We start from the raw sequence: 24,652 nt of genomic DNA on the forward strand, positions 1-24,652 counted from the left end.
AAAACTAATAAATATAAAAACAAAGCTCTCATATCCTAGATTATTTTAACTTTTCTATTGGAACTATGACTGTTTTTTGCTTTTGATATTACAAGTTCGATGTTCAGATGTTCGACCACCTACGCATTCAATCTTGTAATATAGACCCCTTGGAAGATGCTAGGTTATAAACCTGTCCCTCTGCCAAGTCTGTTGGTGAAGATTTATGTCTCTGCTTTTAGTATTGGTGGAGATATTGGACTCAGAGAAACAGGAGGTTCAGGACAATCTGATCTCTAATGGTGCTGTATTGTGAGACAGAGATCTCCCCTCAAAAGACTATAAGACACTTAATAAATTAATAGAACATGTAGCCTGTCCTGATGATTCAGGGACTTTACACCATTTTGGTCAGAAATGTTTGTGGTCTTTCTAAGTGTTTCATATGTTTAGTGAGATGCATCCAAAAAAGGAATGCTGTGCTTGATAACTGGTCTAAGCAATGCAAAGTATAAGGGGGTGATTACCTCTTTAGACCTTGATGGTAATCCTTTAGCAACCAGTGGCTAAATAAATGGATTTCTTGATAACTGTTGTTACTTGACGGTCAAAGGAGAGGGCGCTGTAACCTAAGTATCTAGGCCCCTAACTACATTTTCATTTTGTAGAAGTGTCTTACACAGTATCATGAGAGGAGGGAGTCCTCTGCCTAAAGTGATGATACTTCACTTTTTAGCCTTTAGTTTGAGCCCAAATTTAGTACACCAAGAGTTTACTAGGATGAGTTCATACTGGAGAGCAAAGACAACCCTCTATTTATAATCATTTGCAAACTTTGCTAGCCAGAGGTCTTGGTTTTGTACTTGGAAATCTAAGAAATAAATACCAATAAAGGAGAGGGCCCAGCATCATGCCATCAGGGACACCATTGGTCACTTTCATACTTTCTCATAAAGTTCCTGCAACTCGTAATGTTATGCGTTCTGACTTCACAATGGGGTCTATTTCGTTTAAAGCTTTTAGCTTTTCTATGCTGCCAAGATGGGGCAGTTAGTGTCAAAGGCCTTAACCAGGTCAAAGATATTCTGCATGCATAGTCACCATCTTGAGTCTTCATAACCCTTTTTAACAATTTCCCCAGATTAAAATGAACAGAGACAAAGAATGAATAAACAGGAACTAACCTTCACAAAACCAAATTGTTGGAGGTCATGTCTAACAAGATTCTTGACATCAGTTGATGAGGTCAGTTATAATACGTTCCATGGTTTTTTTAGACGAAGCTTGTAAGGCTGATAGGTCTGTAATTACCCAAGACAGTTGTCAGGCCACCCTGGTGAAGGGTCATCACCACTGCTGTACACCATTCATAAAGGACAAAACCCGTAGCTAAACCTAAGTTAAGCAGTTGAGTGTGTTGCAAGGACATTTGTAACACTGTTAAAGCAACCAGGTGTATTGCAGGAACTACGGAGGAAGTATGTTTGGTCTTGGTTACCACTTTCAATAAGTCTAGTATCTTTAGAAATAAATGGGTTGGGGGTAGTAAATGAATGTTTTTAATATTTTGTCACACAGTAGGCTGAAATTGGCATGACTGTTGTCCTTAAAATCTTTAAATTCTTGTAAGAACCTTTGACAGTTTAAAAGAGAAGGTCACGAGTTTATGGTCAGATTTCACGCAGGAAGGAGACACCAGAGGACTAGGGTAAGATGCAGCTACATTTGCAAGAATCAGGTCTAGAAAGCTGTGCCTACAGCTCAAGAGGATTTCTTTTTTATTCCAAATTTCCTAGGAATTTTTGGGCATATCCTACATTGGAGGTGCATGCATTCCACTTTATTGAAAGGTACTTAAAGTAACCAAAATAAGAGAGTTTTTGCTCATAGGGAGATCGTTTATAACCTGAGACACTAGTCACAAGCCACACCAACTCTCATAACCCCTAGAACCAAACTCCACAACACTGCACATGCTCTGTCACACCATGTCTCATTACCCCTAGAACCAAACTCCACAGCACTGCACATGCTCTGTTACACCATGTCTCATTACCCCAGAACCAAACTCCCCAGCACTGCACATGCTCTGTTACACCCACTCTCATTACCCCTAGAACCAAACTCCACAACACTGCACATGCTCTGTTACACCCACTCTCATTACCCCTAGAACCAAACTCCACAGCACTGCACATGCTGTGTTACACCCACTCTCATTACCCCTAGAACCAAACTCCACAACACTGCACATGCTCTGTTACACCAACTCTCATTACCCGTAGAACCAAACTCCACAGAACTGCACATGCTATGTTTCACTGACTCATTACCCCTAGAACCAAACTCCACAGCATTGCACATGCTCTGTTACACCCACTCTCATTACCCCTAGAACCAAACCCCACAACACTACACATGCTCTGTTACACCCACTCTCATTACCCCTAGAACCAAACTCCAAAACACTGCACATGCTCTGTTACACCCACTCTCATTACCCCTAGAACCAAACTCCCCAGCACTGCACATGTTCTGTTACACTGACTCTCATTACCCCTAGAACCAAACTTCCCTGCACTGCACATGCTCTGTTACACCCACTCTCATTACCCCTAGAACCAAACTCCGCAGCACTGCACATGCTCTGTTACACTGACCATAATTACCCCTAGAACCAAACTCCACAGCACTGCACATGCTCTGTTACACCCACTCTCATTACCCCTAGAACCAAACTCCATAGCACTGCACATGCTCTGTTACACCCACTCTCATTACCCCTAGAACCAAACTCCACAACACTGCACATGCTCTGTTACACCCACTCTCATTACCCCTAGAACCAATCTCCCCAGCACTGCACATGCTCTGTTACACCCATTTTCATTACCCCTAGAACCAAACTCCCCAGCACTGCACATGCTCTGTTACACCCACTCTCATTACCCCTAGAACCAAACTCCACAGCACTGCACATGCTCTGTTACACCCACTCTCATTACCCATAGAACCAAACTCCACAACACTACACATGCTCTGTTACACTCACTCTCATTACCACTAGAACCAAACTCCACAGCACTGCACATGCTCTGTTACACCCACTCTCATTACCCCTAGAACCAAACTCCACAACACTGCACATGCTCTGTTACACCTGCTCTCATTACCCCTAGAACCAAACTCCACAGCACTGCACATGCTCTGTTACACCCACTCTCATTACCCCTACAACCCATCTCCATAGCACTGCACATGCTGTGTTACACCCACTCATTACCCCTAGAATCAAACCCCACAGCACTGCACATGCTCTGTTACACCCACTCTCATTACCCCTAGAACCAAACTCCACAGCACTGCACATGCTCTGTTACACCCACTCTCATTACCCCTAGAACCAAACTCCACAACACTGCACATGCTCTGTTACACCCACTCTCATTACCCCTAGAACCAAACTTCACAGCACTGCACATGCTCTGTTACACCCACTCTCCTTACCCCTAGAACCAAACTCCACAGCACTGCACATGCTCTGTTACACCCACTCTCATTACCCCTAGAACCAAACTCCACAGCATTGCACATGCTCTGTTACACCCACTCTCATTACCCCTAGAACCAAACCCCACAACACTACACATGCTCTGTTACACCCACTCTCATTACCCCTAGAACCAAACTCCACAACACTGCACATGCTCTGTTACACCCACTCTCATTACCCCTAGAACCAAACTCCCCAGCACTGCACATGTTCTGTTACACTGACTCTCATTACCCCTAGAACCAAACTTCCCTGCACTGCACATGCTCTGTTACACCCACTCTCATTACCCCTAGAACCAAACTCCTATGCACTGCACATGCTCTGTTACACTGACCATAATTACCCCTAGAACCAAACTCCACAGCACTGCACATGCTCTGTTACACCCACTCTCATTACCCCTAGAACCAAACTCCATAGCACTGCACATGCTCTGTTACACCCACTCTCATTACCCCTAGAACCAAACTCCACAACACTGCACATGCTCTGTTACACCCACTCTCATTACCCCTAGAACCAAACTCCCCAGCACTGCATATGTTCTGTTACACTGACTCTCATTACCCCTAGAACCAAACTCCCCAGCACGGCACATGCTCTGTTACACCCACTCTCATTACCCCTAGAACCAAACTCCACAGCACTGCACATGCTCTGTTATATCCACTCTCATTACCCCTAGAACCAAACTCCACAGCACTGCACATGCTCTGTTACACTGACCATAATTACCCCTAGAACCAAACTCCACAGCACTGCACATGCTCTGTTACACCCACTCTCATTACCCCTAGAACCAAACTCCACAGCACTGCACATGCTCTGACTCTCATTACCCCTAGAACCAAACTCCACAACACTGCACATGCTCTGTTACACCCACTCTCATTACCCCTAGAACCAAACTCCCCAGCACTGCACATGTTCTGTTACACTGACTCTCATTACCCCTAGAACCAAACTCCCCTGCACTGCACATGCTCTGTTACACCCACTCTCATTACCCCTAGAACCAAACTCCACAGCACTGCACATGCTCTGTTACACTGACCATAATTACCCCTAGAACCAAACTCCACAGCACTGCACATGCTCTGTTACACCCACTCTCATTACCCCTAGAACCAAACTCCATAGCACTGCACATGCTCTGTTACACCCACTCTCATTACCCCTAGAACCAAACTCCACAGCACTGCACATGCTCTGTTACACCCACTCTCATTACCCCTAGAACCAAACTCCCCAGCACTGCACATGTTCTGTTACACTGACTCTCATTACCCCTAGAACCAAACTCCCCAGCACTGCACATGCTCTGTTACACCCACTCTCATTACCCCTAGAACCAAACTCCACAGCACTGCACATGCTCTGTTACACCCACTCTCATTACCCCTAGAACCAAACTCCACAGCACTGCACATGCTCTGTTACACTGACCATAATTACCCCTAGAACCAAACTCCACAGCACTGCACATGCTCTGTTACACCTACTCTCATTACCCCTAGAACCAAACCCCACAGCACTGCACATGCTTTCTCCTCTCAGGCACCTACTCTTTGGCAAGTTCTCCCCATCGACATTAAGGAAATCAGCACTTATTCCAAATCCAGAATGCAACTCAAACAGCACTTCTTCATCTAAGCCGAGTGCTTCTGCTTCAACACATGGCATATCACCTAACCTGTCTCCTTTGTGAGTCTCTTCTGCTGTCTCTTGATTCACTGAAGACTGATCCACTCTAGAAACTACCGTATATATTGTACGCTCTGCTCGACTGTACACTGCACTGTGCTTATTCACTAGAATGTATATACACACCTGTTTCTATGCAATTAGTCTGAACTACTCTGTTACTGCTTACAGTTCTGTATTTATGTTTGTGAAATGTTTTTTATTTATTAAAAAATAAGAAAACAGGATTCAAGTTGGAATTACTTGTTTAAGCCACAATTATTTAAGTTAAAACATGAGAGAAGCATTTTCACCTTTGTCAGAGCTTCATTAAATCTAAGTTACAAATAGCAGTGTAACAGGTAATATATACTCTTCTATTTTCCAAATAAATAGCCATGTAAATTACAATAAAAGCTTTATTCCAAGAACACTTAAATAGATCACATATAATGATTCTTACTGGAACAGTGGTACATTCAAAGTCTGCATCTTTATTGTGACTGGTTATCTAAGTAAAAAGTTGCTGTGTATCTGGCTGTTGATCAGTGTGTGAAACAACACTGGAGGCAATAGGTCCTGCATTTTTATTACATTAATACATTATTCAATAAAGCAGATGGCGATGAGACAATACTCTCTGTGAAATGCTGTGATGGGAGAAGGGAAGAAACTGATGGTTAACAGAATTCAAAACAAAAGTCAGCTGCTAAGGGCAGAGGTGCAATTAGGATTTGGTAACTATGTACAAGTCGATGAAGTCTCAAAGAGACAGGACAGCAAAATGCTGTCAGAGTTAATATTAAAACAAGGTTAAAGAAAAAAGTGTGAAGATCTACGTGTGTGTGTAACACTCCCAGGCTCAGAAAACATTGGGCAGTGGAAGGGTCAGAGATAGGCCACATCCAAAACCGAAAATATATACTCTCTCTCTCTCTCTATATATATATATATATATATATATATATATATATATATATATATATATATATATATATATATATATATATGTGTGTGTGTATGTGTATACACATATAAATACAAGAGTGTGTGTGTATACACACACACACATATATATATATATATATATATATATATATATATATATAGAGAGAGAGAGAGACAAACACACACACAGATACACCCATACAGACATAGACACATACATATATATCAACATAAAAATGTTGACTGTATATATGATTGTGTTAAGTAAATACATGTGGCTAAGCTTGTGCTCACCACAAAATTCTTATTTTAAAACACTTTTGGCAGTTTCAGTTAAAGTGAGGGGCTTCCTCAGATATCACTGTAATAGCATGTAGCTGCATGGTAGTTCATACTATTGATCAGACATATCACATTATGAAAAATTAATTAAATTAAAAGCATTAAATTAATACTCTAGTATCAAATATAAGGAAAAGATATTCAATGGAAGTAAAAGTATAAATCAAAAATCTAACCGAAACTTCATATATAAAAATGAAATAAACAATTACACCCCTAATATTAAAGATTAAAATTGAAAATTAAACTCAGACAGAGACATGAAATACTACAGCCATAAAACAAAACAAAAAAAAAAACTACTTGCATTAGTGTATTTTAGTAAAACTCACTCTGTTCCAGTTTCTTTAACTCGAGTATGCTCTTAATGGCGCACGTTCGATTTAGTACAGTCTACCAATAAGCGTTAAGTCGAATTTGCCATTCAAGTTTTTGTTTTTCTCAAGCTTTGGATTCAGATCATATTGTAATGGGCTCCAATGGAGTCTCTCAATCACATGAGAAACATACTTCACGTAGTTCCTGCAGACCTGAGCATGTCTAGATAGTGGGTTGCTGAAGTCCTTAAGCCTGATGTCCGAGAGGTGTTTGGTCACTCTTACCCTGAACGGGTTAATTGTTTTACTATGCAGAATGCTTTGCATTATGGGCAGCTTGCCTGGTAAACTACAAAGTTACTACTGCAGTTATATCTCTCAGTGCAGACATACTTCTTTTCTGAGTTTGGACATGCAAAATAACTCTTTTGGCTCATAAATGCAAAGCATCAGCAGGCCGGGAGGTGCAAGTAAAGGTTCTACTTCTAGCTCTGTGGATGCATTAATTTTTTTTTTCATTTTCTACCCAACTTCTTATATTTCTACATTTTTGATAAATGAAGGATGGCTGATGGCCCAGAACGTAACTGATAGATTGGTTCCCTGTTATGATGCTTCAGTTTTCGACCATTTTTCTTATTATTACATGTGAATCCTTGGAATAAGTAAGGCTCACACTTTTTACGTTTGTCATTTCCTTCAATGATACCTGGATGTAAGCCTTGTAATGGTTTTCTACTAGAGCAGTTCACCAGAGCTGAATCATTTTGTTTGAGGAGTTTTATGGATCCCAGTATGCTGGCGACCAAATCTCTTTGTATCGTCTTTCCAGGAAATCTTAAGTTGATCTAGGTTGTGAGAAATCGGTTCATCTCTCCAGAGAGACTGGCTATTCTCATTCCCTGTGACTGAGTTTTCACACACACACACACACACACACACACACACACACACACACACACATACAACATACTCAAGGACTGCTAAAGGGTCAGAAACCACAACTTAAAATGAATAAAAGTTGGTATTTGGTGCCACCTATTGATGATTAGCAGACGTTCATGAAAATGAAAACATTTTTCAAAGTTAAAAAAAATAAAATAAAAGACAAAAACAGGGAACTACAGATTTGTAAGGATACTCAAAATAACACCAGAGTGGGAGGCTTAGTGTTACAAGACATTTATAAAATGAATGCAATAATTCACCATTGTATTACAATCTACAATCTTCTGGTCAGGTTTGAAAACCAGACATCCCCTGGGTGCATATGGTTAACTCCCAAAGCCCCTGTCATCAGCACAAAGTTCTGCAGTAAAGCCATTACCATCTCCTACTATTTTTAAGTATCAAGGACTTGGCAGTGTTAGGAGAATAGAAAGATCTCCTTCTGGAACATTGGTCACCCTAATCAAATGTCTATAATTGTGGCGTATAAACTGTACACAAAGTACAATGTTATTTGCAAGAATTTGTGCATCAGGACATTCACAAATTGAGTGGTAGAATACCGAGGTTCATAGTTATATACTTGGCTAACGATCACCAGGACCCTTTATAAGCCTAGCTGTGCAATCCAGCCCAACTGTGTCCCTATGTAATATGGACATTTATTAGGAGGGGGGTGTTAGTAAGTTTCCAGAGGATACGGGGAAGGTATATTAGTTTGGGAATTACTGTGTGCCTTTGTTATCAGAGGCATGGGGGAGACACCCGGGATGAATTTCCAACTTGCCATCCGTTGCTCAAGGTAATACTTATAAAATGTGTGTGTGTGTGTGTGTGTGTGTGTGTGTGTGTGCGTGCGTGCGTGCGTGTGTGTGTGTGTGTGTGCGTGTGTGTGAAGGCAGCAATGGCAGCAGCTGACCTAGTGAAGTGTGCTTTACCATTATTGAAAGTAATACATGTTGCTAACCAAGTGGAAAGATGTTTACTAATCTAAATGTTTTGCTTGTGTGTTAGCACATATCATTGTTTTTTCTGAGTTGTTTAATCTCACTGGTGTAATACCCCCAGCTGTTTATGTATGTCAAAGGTGTGCAAGCCATACCTCTCAACCTGGAATCAAAAATCTGGACAAAGGCCCATGAAACGTAGGTACAACTGGCCAAAAATTGGGATACTGATTAACATAATATCTGCATACATAATCATGCAACTCCACTCACTCCAATGGAATTGTGGGATATCAGCATGAAGATTGAAGTGATTAAATATAATAAATAATGGCAGAAATTTGAATTTCAGACTTCATATTCCTCACAAAATACATAATAATGCAAACTTGCTATTCTGGCAACTATCTGAATTTAAATGAGCAATATTTAAAATCTGTCACTATTTTTGGCCTTTGTCTCACCATTATATTTGGCTTTGTCTAGATTTCTTGCTTTGACTCTGAGAGATTGAGAGGTATGGTCTAGAAGCTTGTGGACACAGTGTAATGTGATTTTAGTCACTGTATGTGATGAAAAAGTGTAACGGGAGAAAAAGTAAGGTGCTAGCAGATCGACACCTATGGCCACCATACTGGGGTCTGGGGAGTATGCAGTTTTCTGTTTAGCCACATGCCATAATCCAGCCTATAATTTGTCACTCAGTAATGTAGTCTCTACTGGAACTCAACTGCACTTGAAGAAGCAGCAGATTACAAACAAGCAGGGTCGATTATTTCAACATCTGCGACTTATAACAACTAGCATTCAACCACTTAATATGGCAGAAGAAATACTGAAAATCTAAAAGCAACTTTAACAAACTACACTAGTCAATCAAGTACAGTGCAGTACACAGTAACACAGACAACGGCAAAGCAGCAATATGAAAATTTTTTGTACCTACAACTGAAGTGTATCAGTTTTAGTAAGAGTATAGGAGGAACCAAATAACAAGTCAAAATCATTTAGCACAATTCAGGAAATCATACACCAGACATGCAGTAAATTGGAAACATTGAGAATACCTTTTTGCAAAGACACCCAATTCCTTCACACTCCGCAAGTGTTCAATTTTACTGTCAAAGTAAAAGATGTGATAATTAGTACAACAAGTGATACACTGAACTCCAGACTTCGTTAGTTCCCTCCCTTACATTTGAACTGGTCTGTAGTACTTCTCCACTGTTGTTCGGATTCTCACTCAGAGGCCACTCTAGTAAAGATAACCCAAGTGTATTAGGAGTTTTGGGGTAGTATTATGGAGTTTTTGAACTGAATTGCGAATGTGGGTTGCGTCTCCTGTTAGTCGAAGGCTGAAGTTACTAGGCTGAGTTACTAGGCTGACTTACATGAATAACAGCTTGATTTTTCCTTCACCAGGAAGCAAATTATATAGGTTGCCTTTAGCACTGGTATAACGGCTCACTTTTAAAACTCTGCCCTTAAAATTGGTCAGAGTAGGTTTCTAAAGTATTTGCTTGCAGTACTTCTGATGTGGATACCTCTCAAGTGTACAGTATTCCGAGAAATGTGCCTCATTTGGGATCTTTGGGGTTTGAAACCACGTATTCTGTCTTGTATTCTTTACATAAAGAACAACATTCATGACATTTAGACTCACTCTACAGAAAATTAAAATTAATGCATCACTTCCTTTACAAAGTGAATAATAATGACATTAAACAGTGTAAGTAATTTTATTTTTTTTTTGCCCATTCCATTCTCCAATCTCCATCACTTTCAAAGATGCCGCACACTACATCTGTGCTTATTGTTCAAGCCACACCTGTTTTGGGTTTGTCTGCCTTTGACATTGTGCGATAAGAGAAGAGATACCTTTCAACAGTTCTTCACCAAAATGTCTCATCACAATGTGTGTGACAGATAATGAAACTTGAGAACTAAAATGAAATTAAGTGTAGTGCTGCCTTAAATGTTAGCAAACTGCATATGATCCTCACTAATTAATTAATACAAATATGTGTTTCTAAATGCCATTGGATTAGATTGAAAGTCATCTCCTTACAAGTTCTAGCCACCCATTTCCAGGAGCACTCCTTAGGCCAGCTCAGATGGGAAAAGCCCCCCCCCCCCATGATCAATCTCAGTTTACAAAATAAATATAAGACCGCTGCACCAGATCCTTTAGATATGACCAAGGAGTGGCAGAACCATAACGGTATGAAACAAACCACAAAATAATGCACTGTCACTGTGTTGATTTGAGGAAGCCGAATCAGTATAGCTCTATAATGGAAAACAGCAGTATGTTTGAAGTGCAGACAGTTCAGCAATACACTTAATTTACAGGCACACCAAAATGTGTATCAGTTCAGTTTGTCTTACATGTTACACCTACCATGCATGTCAGGTCTATGGTATTCTTACGTGGTTTGGTTCAAAACATTAGGAAACGTGTTATTTTATTCTTGCAGCCGAGTTGCTTTAGCCATTAATCACTTTTTTTGAGCAAATAAGTTGCTGATCGGCATGTATTCCGAGTCCGACTTCTTAACATTTTCATTGGTATATTTCCATTTCCTTTAGGAATTTCAATAAAAAAATTGGGAATTGAAGAGGCCACTCAGAAATTTGTGGCACCCCATTTGTTTTCCCTCAAAACCGGTAAATACCGAGAAATTCGGTACGGTTGAGAGGTATGGTGTAAGCTACTCTTCACCTTGCCCTCAACCTTAGGACACAAGACTAGAACTTGAATTGAATGATTGACAGATTACTCAGAATCCACCCCCAATTGGGAAGGTCCTCACATTTGGGTTAACTGCTTGCAGTAGCCCTCAGTCGGCCTGATTAACAAAGTCTTGGGTCCTGCGTCGGTTGCGGTCTCTTCTTCCGTGATGTCAGGTCGTCAGGAGTATAAAACATGCAGCCGACGCCATTACATCAGTTTGTCTTGCCCCAGATGTCAGGTGCCCCCCTAATGGGAAGCAATTAAATCTATAAATATGTAAGGTTATACCTCCAACAAAAAGGCAAATACACCAAAAAGCTTTTAAGCATAGTAAAGGAGAGTAGAGGTATAGCCAAAAGGAGTAAGGGGGCTGGAGGGAGGGTAACCAGGACTGCAACAGTGAATACACTCGAACATCTACATTTATGGTAAGTGTACACAATTGTACTATGTTGTTCTTCGTGTTTAACTGTTGCAGTAATCACATTTGGGTGGATTCCCAAAGCTAAGGATGGGAGGAGGAATTTAGATAGCATTAGGACCAGCAATAAGGCCCTGCAAGACTGCAGTGGCAAAGCCAGATTTGGATTTAGAAAAAATTGGCAGATGGTAATGCTTGGAGAAAGTATGTACAGAACTCCAGGTAGCAGCTTCTAGGATGTCCCTGGTAGGGACGCCTCTGAGAAAGGCTGTAGAGGTAGATGCAGCCCTGGTAGAGTGGGGTCTGATCCCCTGTGGAATGGGTTTTCCATGGTGCTTATAGCAGAAATGAATACAATGGCCTATCCATTTAGAAATAGTTTGCTTTGAGATAGCCTTCCCCTCTGCCCCTGCAGCAAATGCCACCAGCAGTTGTTCATATTTCCTTTGAGGTTTAGTCCTGTCCAAGTAGAATCTAAGTGGTCTGTGCACATCTAAGGAGTGCAGTATCCATTCCCCCTTTGTTCTGTGGATAAGGAAAGAAGGTTGGCAGATGAATGGACTGATTAAGGGCAACACTGGATACCACCTTGGGCATGAAAGAGGGATTGGTCCTGAGGGACACCCTGTCTGCATGAAAGATAATGAAAGGCTCCACTACCATAAGGGCCTGTAATTCAGATACCCTTCTTGCTGAAGTGATAGCTAAAAGGAAAGCTGTTTTCCAAGAAAGGAATTTTAAATCTGCAGTAGCAGCTGGCTCAAAAGGAGGAAGAGCGAGTTTCTCCAATACAAAGTTAAGGTCCCAGGCTGGAGTTGGAGCTCTCCTGAGTGGTCTTAAATTTTTGGTCCCTCTGAGGAACTGCTTTAGCAGTGAATGAGAGAAGAGAGGAGGTTCTGTGTTACAATTAGCTGAAATGGCTGAGGCATGAATTTTGATGGAGGAAAAAGACAGGCCCTTGTGAAGCATCTCTGTTAAGTATTGTAAAATCCAAGGTAAATTGGGCACTGCTGTGCTCATCCCTTGAGATTGATTCCAGGCACAAAATCTTTTCCATTTTTCAGCATTAAGATTTCCTAGTACTAGGCCTCCTTGCCTCTAAGATTATATCCATCACTGGTTTGCTGACGGATGGTAAAGGAAAGATCAGGTAATTAGCCAGGCTGCAAGGTTCAGTGTTTGAAGCTGAGGGTGCAGAATCTGGTTCTCCTGCTGAGACTACAGGGTAAGTGTCTGAGGCAGGTATCATGGGGCCAACAGTGACACACTGCACAAGACGGGGTACCAGTGTTGGTGCAGCCAGTCTGGTGCAATCAAAATCGTCCCTGGTTTGTCTTGTTTGATCTTTAGCAGTACTTTGGAGAGCAGAGGCAGAGAAGAAAGGGCATAAACTTATAGGTTTTTCCAGGTGAAGGAAAAAGCATCCACTTTCCAGGCTTCTTGTGGGGAGTCCTTGTGCAAAATGTGTCCAATTGATAGTTTTGGGGGGAGGCAAACAGGTCTATAGCTGGGCTCCCCCATTTGTTTGTCAACATGTTGAAAATACTTGGTTCCAGTTTCCACTCGTGTGGGTCTATGAGATTTCTGCTTAGTTCGTCTGTTAGTGTATTTAGTTTTCCTGGCAAGAACTGAGCCTGTAGATGCACTTGGTAGCTCAAGGCTGTGTTCCACAATGTCATGGCTAGTCTGCAGAGGGGGTAAGAATGTGTACCCCCCTGCTTGTTTATGTACCACATAACAGTGGTGCTGTCTGTCTTTAACATTAATTGTCCTGGAAGAATGTGGTCCTTGAAGGCTGTCAGAGCATTATGTACAGCTAACATTTCTTTTTGATTGATATACAGGTGCATTTGACTTGGGTTCCATTTACCCTGAATGTACTTCCCTGCCAGGTGAGCCTCCCATGCATATTCTGATGCATCTGTCATTAGGGTTTGGGTGGCAGGGGGTAGTGTGAATGGTAGTCCCTTGTTTTGGTGGCAGGCCTCTGCCCACCAAAGGAACTCTAGGTGTAGGCAAGGTATGATAGGAATTATTGCTTCTAGATCCTGAGAATGTTGACACCATAGGCTTTTTAGACACCATTGTAGTTTCCTCATATGCAGTCTTGCATATGGAATTAGAAGAATGCAGGAGGTCATGAACCCCAAGGCTTGTAGTATTTGCCTTGCAGATAGCTGGGTTTTTGTGGCCACTTGTTTGAAGTAGGTAGTCAAATGAATTTATTTCTCTGGCATGAGGAAAGTCATCTGAGAAGTTGTATTCAAGCTTGCTCACAGGAATGTCATTTGTTGAAAGGGTACCGGGTTTGATCTTTTTTCATTTATGGTGTACCCCAGACAAGTTAGCACCCTTTGTACAAAGGCCAGATGATTCAAAAGTATGTCCTGGCTTTCTGCTTGAATTAGACAGTCGTCCAGGTATGGGTATATTTGGATATTTCTTTGCCTGCAAAATGCAATGACTGGAGCTAGGCACTTTGTGAATACCCCTGGGTGCAATAGATAAGCCAAAGGGCAGTGCAGAGAACTGATAGTACTTGTAGCCTGCTTTGAAGCGTAGGTATCTTCTGCAAGATTCCCTGATTGGTATGTGCAGATATGCTTCCTTTAAATCTAGTGTTGTCAGCCAGGCATCTTTGCCTAGCATAGGAAGCAACTGGTGAAGAGTCTGCATCTTGAATTTTGGAATCACCAAAAAGGTGTTTAGAGTAGAAAGGTCCAGGATAGGACACCATGAATTGCCTTTTCTGGGTACCAGGAAAAGTCTGGAGTAAAAACCTTGTCCCTTTTCCTCTTCTGGTAACAACTGAATAGCCCCTATGCTTAAGAGAGAAAGTAATTGCTTTTGGGCCTCTGCCCACTGATTTGGGGGTAGATCTGGCCACCCGTTTGGTGTTGGTAACGTGTGGAAGTGAAATCTGTATCCTTGGGACACTATATTTAAAACCTATTTGTCCTGGGTAATGAGTTCCCAGTTCTTTGCATGAAGAGCAATCTTTCCCCCAAAGGGGCGGTCAGTTGAGAAGTGCTTGAAAGTTTTAAAAAGAAGTCACTGAGACAGTTTACCATAAGGGGGAGTTTTACTACTCCCAGATTTGGAAGAAGAGGCTTCCCACTACTTAGTCCTGTGCGTACCATGGGACTGAAGCCTGGGTGCTCTGCTGGATCTGGGTTTGGACTGAGAAGGTCTGGAAAAGGTAGGAAAGGACCAATTCTTGGAAGGCCAATGCCTACTAAACCTTGGAGGTTGTACTTGTAAGAAATCTTTAACAGTTTGCACAGATTTAGCTTTTTCCTCCATCTTTTTAAGAACTTCTGCCTTGTTGCCAAACAGGCGGTCCTGATTTAAGGGAGCATTCAGTAATTTTGCTTTAACATGATCTGGCAAAGATTGCTCCTTAAGCCAAGCATGCCTTCTAAGTACAGATCCAGTTGCAGCAGCCCTGCAAGATGCCTATAGTGAATCAAAACCACATTGCAAAGTATGCTTTCCAACTTGTTCAGATGAATGCAGTAAATCCTGTAAATCCTTATTTTCAGCACAATCAGGAATCAACATCATTTTCTGTTCACGCAATCCAATAATATGCTGCTGATACTTTAACATATGAAACTGGCAGTTTAAGGCCCTAATGGCCAAAGTTGCAGAAGTGTATACCTTCTTACCCAATCTGTCCAGCGCCCTGGGGTCTCTATCAGAGGGGGTAGGATTTTTGGCAGTAGTAGCTTTAATGCTCTTGGGTCCCTGTGAAATGGTCTCAGGATCCGCAGTAAGATTTTTAAAAAGGAACTTGTGACAGTCAGGGACCCTATAATATCTATCAGGTTTTCTGGGAGCAGGAGGTAAAGAATCAGGGGCTAAGCTAGATTCCGAAAAGGCATCATCAACAATATCTAGTACAGGAGTTATGGCTAAAGGCCTGTGCTGGGGCAGGAGTAAGAAATCCCTAAGCCTCTTTTAAGAATCAGAGAAATCCTGACTTTCCCAACGAAAATGCTCCCTGAGGGTATGCAAGGTTTCACCAAAAGAAAAATCCTCTGGGGGGATGCAGAGGGAATATAGTCCTCAGCATCAGAATCCTAATAAGTAGATAAGGGTAAATCCTGGTCATCAGAGGAAACAGAAAATTCAGAATCCTGGTCAGAAGTATCATAAGCAAACTCAGTCCTAGGTCTCTTAGAGGGGGAAGGTTGGCTTCCCCTGATTAAAGTAATAAGGTCTTCATTCATTCTTATCATTTGTTTTTTTAGGTATAGAGGCCTGGCCATACGGTCTGGGCGTCAGTTTTCTAGGCATGGTTCGAGTTTTAGGCCTTGAAGAAGAAGATGGTGTCTGTTTAATACGCAAGTCAGTAGGCCTGAACACACCCTCAGAAGCCGGTGCCTGCACAGCGGCTCCAGACCCATCCAAGGTACATACATCCACAGGTTCCACAGTTGAAGCATCTCGCGGCTACGAATGGGTCTCAGTAGAGGCCTGCAAATCTGAAGCAGTGGGTATCAGGGGCTGGCGCCTCACTGAGTACCGGCGAACTGACGACTGGCTTAAGAGAAGCATCGTCATCAGCTTTGGACCTCGGCGGCCTGTCTCTGTCTCGATCTTTGTTTTTTTTTTGGAATGTCAGTAGTCGGATGGCTTACCGAACACATATCGGGATAATTGAACCGAGCACCAAAATATTTAGAAGCGTAAATATACCAACGATGGATAGTTCGTGGTTTAAATAAGGCACAAAACCGACAGCAAGGCACGTCGTGGTCAGGGCTTAGGCAAGGAATACAGTACGAATGAAAATCTTTATGAGGTATTTGCTTTCCACAAGTAACGCAATTATTTGCTTTTAGTGACATCAATTAAGAGCAAGAAAAGGTTTCCCCAACGAGGTACTTAGCTTTTAGTTGAAGACTTTGGTTCTGAAACTCGAAAACGAAAATGTCAGGAGTCAGCCGACCGGCACTTGTGAAATGCTTCTTCTTTGGGCACCGCACGGCAAGAAAGACTGGGGTAATGGCATCGGCTGCATGTTTTATACCCCTGACGACCTGATGTCACAGAAGAAACAGCAACCGATGCAGGACCCAAGACTTTGTTAATCAGGCCGACTGAGGGCTACTGCAAGCATATAACCCAAATGTGAAGACTGCAACAGTGAAACATGAAGGACATCTGTCTTTCTAGGGCTCATTTTAATTTGGTTGTACTCGGCGGTTCCAAGGGAACCAGTTTCTTTGGCAACATTTCAAACAGGCTGGACAAACAGGGCATCTTGGAGGTCACAAATGGTGAGAGCATTTTAATGAAATGAAGCATCAGCAGACGTATAGGACTTCAATGGGTACATGTCCAGATGGCAGACAGGTTCATCATGAACAAGGAACACACCAGGTATCACCCCAAGAAATCTGAGAGGTGATGCAGGATCAAAAACATCGAGCAGGAAAATAGGGCTTTATCCCTTCATGTCACATCAAAGGGAAAATCTAGTCTGCTTAGACAGATATGTCTTTCTACTGGTAGGCATTCTAACAATTTTTAAGAATGCTTAAAATATCTGGTAAAAATAAATGACTATGAGATATCTGTAAGACACCTTCCAGGACACCAAGTCTGAGCTCCTGCAGTTTGGATTTATGTCTCCTATCTAGCTGGTGAGAACCCTACAGTAAAATAAAAGAGATATTAGTTCTTACATTACCATTTGGACCAACTAGAACAACCAGATATAATCTGAAGTCCAGAGCTTTGAGAATGAGTTCTGCTCTTTCACTTCTTACTTTAAAGTATACTTCTGAAATAACATGTCTTGGTATACAGGTGTAAAGAAATTATCTGGTTCCACCTGATTAAGGATGTGTTGATCTGTTATGTCCCTAGAACAGGTGGTGGTGGTGTGGGGATTCATCTTGGATTTAAAAAGTTTGATTGTTAGGGGCTCAACTTTGAAATGGCCAGAAAGATTTTCCTGTCCACAAGCCATTCATGAGGAGCCATAGTTGCTCTGTGCTCAGTGTATCTACAAACTAGTTCTGCTGAATGGGAATTCGGAGTGCCTGAAGATGAAAGCTGAACTCTGGAGCCAGATCCATGATCTTTATGATTTTTTTAAAACACCCTTATTGAATTACCATTTCTGATATAGGGACATATACATTTATGTAAAAGTAAGCAAACTATGTTAAGTTAAAATTAACAAACATTATGCCTCACATATATTGCTATGGGTTACCTTTACATCATTGAACATTCAAATGTTCGACACTGATATGATCGAGACCATATCATCGAACATTTAAATGTTCGACAATGTAAAAGTAAATAAAAAAACCTAATCCAAAAAAAGTAAACTGTTTATAGCAGGGGGGGCAAGTCCCCCTGCACCCCATGTGGGGGGCTGTGCCCCTCACACCCCTCCTACTTAAATATTCCAACTCCGAGACCGCACTACATTGCAGTAGTGGGAAATATTCCCGTTCTGCACTGAACGGAGGTTCGTATTCTGTCATTTCCCATTACCAGAATATAGTGCGATCTCGGAGATGGTATATTTAGGTAACGGGGGTGACCGGAATATACAGGGATCACTAGGCAACCTCAGTTGTCTAGTATGTATCCCCAACTTTAAACCCTCAGATTGTCGAACATTTAAATGTTTGATGATATGGTCTTCCCCGTATCAGTGTCGATCATTTGAACGTTCGATAATCTGATGGTAACCCATTGCTATATATCATATAACCTAAGTAACACTACATAAATTATTTAATTCCTGCCCCTTTTTTAAACAAGAATCATCTTTATTAAATCATCACTTATAGCACAGGTAATCACACATTTACATAAATGAAGAAAAAAAAAACACCAACACAATCCTAGTTGCAAGCATTTTATATCACAAACCATGCTAACATACTCTTAGTTGCAAACATACTACATCACTTATCTACCTAATCATTTCAGTCAGACATTACATAGCTCATTTAAGTCCTGCCTTGTTTTAAACCTCATTCCTCCCCTGTATGCATTGTTCCCATAATTCCCATTTTTTCCTATGTAGTCAGCTCCCACCTTTTTCTAAAGATCTCAGTTCCAGTTGTTTTATCTCTGTTACTATATTCACACCTTCTAATATAATTGGTTTAGATTTTAATTTCCATTTTGTAGTAACTGCTTTTTTGTCAGCTACCACAATTAGAGACAACAAGGCCTTACCATATCTAGGCAATTCTGATTCTGTATCATAGTTCAGAAAATGTATCTCCTTGGTCACACCAATCTGCGTACCCAGCATCTCCGACAGTGCATCCCGCAGGGAATCCTTAAAGTCAAGAACTTTATGATTAGCCTGCATACATGACAGGAAGGGGTCCCACCACTTGGTAATGCACCACATTATGATGGCACTGTTTGTCTCCCTGGCTTCTGTACAGGCTAGAAGATTAGCACAGTGTGGCAAATGGCCACTCTTTCCTTAAGAAGGAAGTGGTTCTTCCTTCGCTTCCTAGACCAACACTGCTAGAAGTGGGCCCCCAGGCATAAACTAATGTGTAGTATGAGATACTGGTCCATTTCTGGGACAAAAACAGACCTTTATAAAGGGGCTATGCCCTCTACCTCCCCTTACTCAGTACAATCAACTCTAAAGTCACTGCATGTCTGGGGAAAAAGGAAAGGTTCACCTTCACAGTGATGTCTGTCAGTGAAGTTCATTTCTGACTACTTGTGCATTGCTGGACAGTTGATCATCTTGCAATATGCACTTCTGACTAACTGTGCCTTGATGCACAACTGATTACTTTACAAAGTGTAAACTCCCTTGATGAAACCAGTGACTCTCCTTTACTGGCCAAGAGCTACTGGGAAGCCAGCTACAGTTACTCCTTCAACATGCTTTAAAGGAGGGAATATGTTTTTTCCAGACATCTGATCTAACAAATATGGAAGCATCCAAAGTTCTAAAAAAATAATAGAGAAGTAACAGATATACAAGGAATAGGCAGACACTTATATACACCTTTGCGGGAACTCTCAGACGTCATTTTAATCTCCTGCAGTTAAAGCATGAACATCCCCCCACTCCATGATGGTGCATCTCTGAGCAGTGAATAATGGGCCTCAGAAAGCCCCAATTCCTAACCCACATTTATTCAAGCATGGAAAAAGAGGAGCTTATCATTTGATCAATTGTAATTTTTGAAGTCACGTACTATCAAACTCCTAAAAGGCCCCATTTTATGGCATGCAATGTATATACTGTGAGATCACAAACTATGGGGGTAAGGAAGCAGTCACTTAACCCTTGAGTTCGAACAACATAAAAATTACTTTTTTTGTTGAATTAACTATTTGAGGATTTTTTTTTTTGAAAGACAGAAACTTAATTAAACTGCATTCGGTTAATAGCCAATGTATCCAGGGAAAACACCTGCATTCAGAGAAAATACAGATCTGGATATATGATTATAAACTATGAATGCCGAATCTTCGGACATAAAACATGTCCGAAGAAAAGTCTACTTCCAAACGCAATTAAGGATGAAGTTGGAACCCACTGTAAAATGTGAAATCTCATAGATTTACCTTACATCAAGGGGCTTTCAACAGTTGGCAAACACTTGGGAAAAAAGCCAAGCAGTGTGTACACTCAACCAAGTAGGCATGGCACAAATGTCCACTACAGACACTTTCTTGCAAAAAATAGTATCTGGGCAACCATGTCACTGACTTTTGACAGCACTGTAATAGAGGTCAGCTGACTGATAAAAGACAAATTCTGTTTGGAATTTACTAAGACAGGGTATGTTAGACAAACCTCATGGGCACAGCACTAGGCACAACAAAAAAGGTCAGTCCTTTTGAACTGAAGCATGCCAAAAAAGTGCACATGATAGTGACTATAGAAGGTTTAAAGGATGCACCTCTCCTACGTTCTGTTCACAAGAAAAAAATGAGAGTCAGCAGGCTGGCTGAATAAAAATTTAGACACCACTTTGAGAGAAACGGACGGTTGGTACACAGAGATAACCTAAATTTGAAGAATTCCTAAGGGGTTTGTGACACAACAAAACTATAGCTCACCTGTGTGGTAGAAGTAATGGCTACGAAGAACAATGTCTTCCAAGAGATGAAGTTTAGGTGTACTAAGTAAGCAGGCACAAAGGGCAGGTAAGTAAGAACATCCACCAAGAAGTTCAAGTTCCAAGATTCAAAGATGGACTGTTTTAAAAACAGCTTCAATAAACGATGCTGATAACATGCAATAAAGGAGATCTTCAAAAAAACACTTAATCTGACTATACTGAAATAAAGTCAATAAAGGCTATAACTGCTTAATCAGACTATGCTGAAACAAAATCAAAGGAACTCTCGAAAAAAGCTTAATCAGTCTATGTGAGATAAAATCAATGAAAAGTAACTTCAAAAACTGTCTAATCAGGTTATGCCAAGACAAAATCTAACTGTTTCACCACGTTGTGATCAAGATGTGAAGACATGCACACTGACTGTGGGATAACTGAAGGCAAAGCAAATAACAGCCTATAGTAACTCATGCAGACTTACAACCTCAATAACTGAAGACGAAGTACTATTTCTCAGAGATGGAAACTCCACATTTCCGCAAAGGTTCATGTTGTAGAATTACAGAAAGTGCAACACATGAAAACTGTACTGCATTTCTTCATTTTTTTTTTCTGGTTGCTTGATTTTTTGGTTAACTGAGCGTTTACTGTACTTCACCTCAGGAAGGCTCAATTTGGACTGAAACGTTTTTTTAAAACTTTTTCCCTTTTTCTGGGCAAACAATGGTTTGTTTCCAACAACTTTCTTAACTTCTACTCAATGATAAGTGTTGATCACTTTCTGCTTATAGCTGCTTTTACTTGGCAGCTGGGTAACACGGTTTTGACTTCATGGGGTCAAATAATGTACACTGCAACACCCCCCTTCTAGTTTTAAATTAACAGAGATAATTCTGTCCTTCCTGTAACATGGCCATCTGTTCCCAGCAATATGGGGTTTCAGCCAGATTTCAAACATGAGAAGAGCATCTGGTGGGGACTGTCTAAATCAGGGTGGAAGTTCAGGAAGCCTGTATCTAGTGCTCCTGACACCTGCACACAATACACCCACACTATCTTAAAATGTGTGCTGTATGCGTGAACATGCATTATGTATACACACACATACATACACACATTCATATACACACAACATCAATATACACATCAGTGCCAATACTTTGAATACAAGTTGACCAAAATAAAACTGAATACATACTGACTGATAAAGGAAACCAAATATTGACAAAGTTGTGTCAGGCAACACCTCCCCACCTGAACTATGTAATCGTCATGCAGTTGCTAAAATAAGTAGGTCATTATGGACATGACCGAATTTACAACAGGTTTAAAATGGAACATGGACTGATGATACACATCTTGTTGTGGATGTCTGGGAAGGCAGAAGCACTCCTTTGGTAAAGAACTCTTCTAATTCTAGGAATCTCCCCTCCTCACCCTCTCTCTCCCTAGTACTCTCCACTTTCAATATATCTCTATTTGCTTACTGATCTCCCATGTGATTGTAAGTATAACAACATTAAGTGTCATTTACAGAACCAAACAGGTACATCTGAGACACTACTCCAGTGAATGATTTCTTGATACTAAGTGTGTCAAAATAAGTGTTATTAAGTGATCCTTCATTACTAACTTGAACTGTAATATGTTATTATGCGATTTATTACTATCATTTCTCTGACTGTTTCACTACTGTTTAAAATACTGACCGTTATGTTGTAATTATGTGGAGCTTTTCTCCCCAGGCCTCTGCTGAAAATGGGGCATTTTGCCCAGTCGGACTTCCCCGGTAAACAAATGTTAAATAAATAAATAATGGTTCATGTTACATGCTAAACATAAAAGGCAACGTTCTATATTAGTCTTGCAGATTGTGACAGCTCAGAATTACAGCATTCTGCAAGTAGTTTTTATATCACCACCTACCTTTCGCTGTCATGAGGTTCTGCTTTTTCTCTCTCTTTTTGAGCACCTGAGTCCTCTAGAAAGCTGCGGTCTAGACTTTCTTCTGGAACAAAATCATCCAGAGACTGTATGTTGTTAGGTGTCTTCACTGGAGATGGGGCTACTGCATCTACGAAGACAACAAAAAAGAAATGTTCATGGAAAAAAATCTATAAATAAATAAATAAATAACATGCAATCTACCATAAGAGTGGACTCTACTGCATATGACCACGAAGACACAATGAGCTAGCTGGGGGAAAAAAGGAGTTCACTTCTCCGGGGGGGGGGGGGGGGGGGCATCTCTAGGACTTGTTCCCACTAACAAATCTCAGTTGGAGACCAGGGACCTAACAAGAACCCTCTGCCTGAAATGGGATGGCAAGGCTTCCTGAGTCGCTGTGTCGCTGTGTTGCAAACTGAAGATGGCAATGGACCATGAATGCACTGCACCTACTGTGTACCCCCCTCCCCTCCCCTGGGCACTTATGTGGCACATCAGTGGATGTTTGCATTATTAAAAAAAAAAAAAAAAAACCTGACATGGCTGCATTACGGCAGGCTGACATCTTAAGTATTAACGTGGCTTTAATCTTCGCAACTGGTAAGATGTTTGATATGTGTGGGTGCTCAGATTAAGAAAAAAAATATTAAGACACAAAAAAAAATACATATACTCACCTACAGACACCATGCTACCTGTACATTAACAGGAAATGTCCCCATATTTCTTACAAAAACCCATGATGACAAATGAACTGAAGTAGTTTGGCTACTTCAAAAATATGCTGCACATTCAGAGCACTGACCGTTTCAATAAGTAATGTTAAGGCACAGCATCTTGTTATGAAGCCATCAGTGAAACTATCAGTAAGGCAAGCAATATAACATGCAATCGACAGGAAAGAAAGTTCTCTCCGGATGGCTGTACCACTTTATACAACAGATTATGGCAGCATGAAATAGGAAGTAGGAGACGTGTACGTGTTATTTTATACAGCTCTTGTTCGAGTCAACAAGGCTGCAGAGAAGAGCGAAAATGCAAAAAATTAAAAAAAAAAAAATAATAATTATAAGGTTATATGCCAGGTGCAGCGGTTAGCGTTGCCGCCTCACAGCAAGAGGTTTTCCGGTTCGATCCTCGGCTGGGGTGCCTTCTGTGCGGAGTCTGCATGTCCTCCCTGTGGTTGCGTGGGTTTCCTCCGGGTGCTCCGGTTTCCTCCCACATCCCAAAGACATGCTGTAGGTGGATTGAACACACTAAATTGGCCCTAAGTGTGAGTGTGTGCATGTGTGTGCCTTCTGTGGAAGGTTGGGCGCCGGGCTGGCAACTCGACACTGTAAAACTCCACTGCCAATCATGAGCGGACGGTGATCCACTGTGGCGACCTCTAACCGAGAAAAGCCGAAAGAAGAAGAAGATGCCAGCATTCACAAAAATTAATGAAAACCTCAACATGCTCACTGAAATATTCTCATGTTAAACACTCAGTATGCAGCCTTACTGTAAAGCAAATGCTGAAGGTAATGGCAAAAACGTTCACGTGTTGCTTCTACTGTGATTTACCTCAGTCACTACTAATGTACTGTTTGTTAAGCACAATATTTCTAGCTAAAAATGAGCTGCATCACATTGATCGTTCTCTGTACAGAAGATGATTTACCTCATCCACAGGAAATTAAAATTCAACTGATATCTTGACATGAAGCTGCTTTACAAGAGTACTAAGTTTATCTTTGGGTGGGGTCCAGG

The 24,652-nt window shown here is 41.2% G+C and overlaps 1 protein-coding gene across 1 annotated transcript in view; it reads right to left on the bottom strand.

The window, feature by feature from the left end:
- Positions 1-24,652, bottom strand: part of RABL6 (RAB, member RAS oncogene family like 6) — a 1,129,210-nt gene that overhangs the window by 163,496 nt on the left and 941,062 nt on the right. Inside the window, exon 10 of the mRNA XM_044058056.1 lies at positions 22,882-23,029. Within this exon, the coding sequence (XP_043913991.1) occupies positions 22,882-23,029 (148 nt within the window). The remainder of the gene's footprint in view (positions 1-22,881; positions 23,030-24,652) is intronic.

Source organism: Protopterus annectens, chromosome 16.part0, assembly GCF_019279795.1.
Source record: "Protopterus annectens isolate FY-2018-M chromosome 16.part0, PAN1.0, whole genome shotgun sequence".
Lineage (NCBI taxonomy): Eukaryota > Metazoa > Chordata > Ceratodontiformes > Protopteridae > Protopterus > Protopterus annectens.